Source organism: Chrysochloris asiatica, unplaced genomic scaffold, assembly GCF_000296735.1.
Source record: "Chrysochloris asiatica unplaced genomic scaffold, ChrAsi1.0 scaffold00130, whole genome shotgun sequence".
NCBI classification, from domain to species: domain Eukaryota; kingdom Metazoa; phylum Chordata; class Mammalia; order Afrosoricida; family Chrysochloridae; genus Chrysochloris; species Chrysochloris asiatica.
This window is the reverse complement of record NW_006408648.1, coordinates 4,430,504-4,433,457: the sequence shown is the minus strand read 5'-3', so window position 1 is coordinate 4,433,457 and position 2,954 is coordinate 4,430,504. Positions and strand designations below refer to the sequence as shown.

At 42.7% G+C, this 2,954-nt stretch overlaps 1 protein-coding gene across 1 annotated transcript in view; it reads right to left on the bottom strand.

Annotated features, from left to right (window-relative positions):
- Nucleotides 1-454: 454 nt before the first annotated feature.
- KALRN (kalirin, RhoGEF kinase) overlaps nt 455-2,954 on the bottom strand; it is a 154,124-nt gene continuing 151,624 nt past the window's right edge. The window contains exons 26-27 of the mRNA XM_006869371.1: nt 1,943-2,081; nt 455-1,000 (exon numbers count right to left, since the gene is read on the bottom strand). Coding sequence (XP_006869433.1) covers nt 455-1,000; nt 1,943-2,081 — 685 coding nt within the window. The remainder of the gene's footprint in view (nt 1,001-1,942; nt 2,082-2,954) is intronic.

The window sequence follows — 2,954 nt, the reverse complement described above, 5'->3', positions numbered from 1 at the left end:
TTATGATTGATTTCATATATATCTCTATTATAAAACTCTGAAACCTGAACGGGGTAGATTATATAGAGGATGTATATGTATCCTATTAAGAAACTATATCTAAGTCATCTAAACAGGAAAAGTTGACATCTCTGTTAAATAGAACTTTTTGCTTAAAATTGCAGCAAAGGCAGAAACCATTTAATATTCACCATGGTGAGATTAAGGTTTGATCAGTTACCCACTCATTTTGGAATTCAGGATGAAAATATCTTCTAACAGCTCATCTAATTTAGGGTGACTTTAACTGCTGCTCAGACCCTGAATAACCGCTGGAAAGGTTTAAGAGGTACATCTGTCAATCCAGAGGACTGCGTGCAGTGAAGTCATTAACAGAGAACTATTTACAGACACATTCAGTCTAGCTTTGGCTCACATCCCACTTCTATGTGAAACCTCCAGGGCTGAGAGATGGCTACGTCCCTTGGTTCACCCGGTTGACAATATAGCTCTTGACATTGGGAACAGGACGCACATCATTCTGATGCTTGCGGCGTTCTATGAAGCATGCCAAGCGGGAAGTGTCCAAGGGGATTTTGGAGTAGCTGCCGTTGTGTGGCTGCAGCCAGGGATGTTGTAGGCAGGTAGCTGCTGTGGGACGCCTTCGGAAATCTTCCTGTAAGATCACATTGATGAAATCTCTGGCAGCATTGCTCACACCGCAGAAGTACTCATGGGGGAAGCTAAAGTCTACCCTGCACACATTGATGCAGGTCTCCTCTTTGCTCTCATCCAAGAAGGGGGAAACCCCACTTAGCATGACATATGTCAGCACCCCGATGCTCCAGATATCTGTGCCTAAGGACACAGGGATGCCTTGGATCACTTCCGGGGCAGCGAATTCTGGATTTCCCAGAAGGTGGTGGATGTGGAAGTGACCTGAGATCTGGACAGCATCCTCCAAGTCAATGAGCTTCACTCGGGGCACTGGGATCCGGAGATCGATGAGCAGGTTTTCAGGCTGTGGAGATCCAAGAGGTCAGGGAAAGAAAGCAAGTAAGCTCAATGTTTTGACTAGCAGTAGGACACCCTTATGTAGTTCAAATATGGTCCTTTTATATTTTTCATAAAGCCTATGATGTATGGGAAATTTCCTAAAATGCATAGGAGACTTCAAACTAAGCTCAAAGTTTGGGTAGTACTTCAGAAAAGTTGTTTGACGTGGAAAATCATGTCTTCTTATCTACCTCTTACTTTGGGATCAAGTCAAGAAAAGAATAAATTATTGCTTTTGAAGAACAGGGATTTATTTTTGAGTACCCTGCTCAGGGTCGCTATGAGTCGGAACCGACTTGACGGCACTTAACAACAACATCATGAAAGAGAAGGTGGCATTTACTAGGTTCGTTCAATAAAGTGAACCCTACGGAACAAGTTCTACCCTGATAGACATGGCGGGACAAGGAGTCAGAGCTGACTGTATGGCAATGGGTCTAAGTAGTCTATAAAGTTAGACTAGGTGGTTAAAACTTCCCTCCCTTTCACCCCAGATGTCATACTTACTCTGATGATGGTTTTATTAATTCATGAAGAACTCATTTAAATTCTGTGACAACCTTGTTCCTGGTGTGGTGCTATAGAATAAACACTGGACTGGTATCCACAAGGTTGGTGGTTCAAACCCACCAGCTGCTCTTAGAAAACTCTATACAGGGTCACTGTGATTCAATTTGAATTACAAGGCCAGTAGTTCAAATCACCAATTGCTCCTCAGAAACCCTATACAGGGTCACTATGAGTTAGAACCGACTTGACGGCACTTAACAGCAACAGTTTCTATCTAATATTTCTGAGTATTCTAAATTTAAGCAAGTAGAATGAGTTAGAGCTAACATTCCTCAAGAGTAATTCTTGGTAAGTTGGACTTAGCAGTGTCCCTGCAAGGACTCCTATTTCCTCTTACCTTTATGTCCAAATGTGCTACCCTGCAGCTGTGAAGATATTGCAGAGCTTCCATGATGTCTCGGATGTAAAAGGCTACTTTTTCCTCCATCAGCTCATCATGATTCATAAGGTAGTCTAAGAGTCGGCCATCATCCATCCTAGAAATAGCAAGGAAAAGGCAAAGGACGCATGTTTGGAAAGTAAACCAAGCATAACTGACATATAAATCTAGAAGACCTCTAAGATCCCTTAACTCCCTGTTAAAAATGAAGGTCAATGCAGGGTCACAACGACATGCATATTTTATTTACAGGCAACTTAGTATAATGTTCATACCAACAATTAACTTTAACAAACAAAACAAAACAAATTTGGTGTGCCTCATGAAAGAAATCTACATAAACCTGTTAAAACTATATTCAGTTTTCTTCACAAGGAAAGCTGTTCACAAGGGAAAAGGTCAGAAATCCCTTTAAGAGGTTAGATTGCAAAACCTTCACCACATAGGGGGAAGGAGGCATTATCAATATTACGACCAACTGGAAATGGGTAGCTGTAAGCAACCACACATATGTTTTGCAAACTGCTTTTGTCACTTTTCGGTTGGGGAAACATAGAGTGTTGGCAAAGTTTGTCCTTATAGTTCTTGAACCTTGTTGAACTCTTTCCCTTTTGGGTGACTTCCCGCTCTTAAGGACTGTGGCTGAGCACAAGGGATAAGAGACCCGCAAGGATTTGTATCCTGGCGTTGCCACTTACCAGCTGTGGGGCTGATAGCATGAGTATGCCGACCTAAACAAAATAGAGTCGATTTGTCATTAGGTCTCAAATATTGTTGTTGTTGTCAGGGCCATTGAGCTGGAACCGACTCATAGAGACCCCACACACAGCAGAACAACACAGTATCTGATCCTGGGCCAACCCCACCACAGCCGCCACACTTGACGCCATCAATGATGCCACCTGGCCGATCCATCTCGTTGGGGGTCTTCCTCTTTTTCTCTGACTCTCCATCTTACCCAGCATGACAT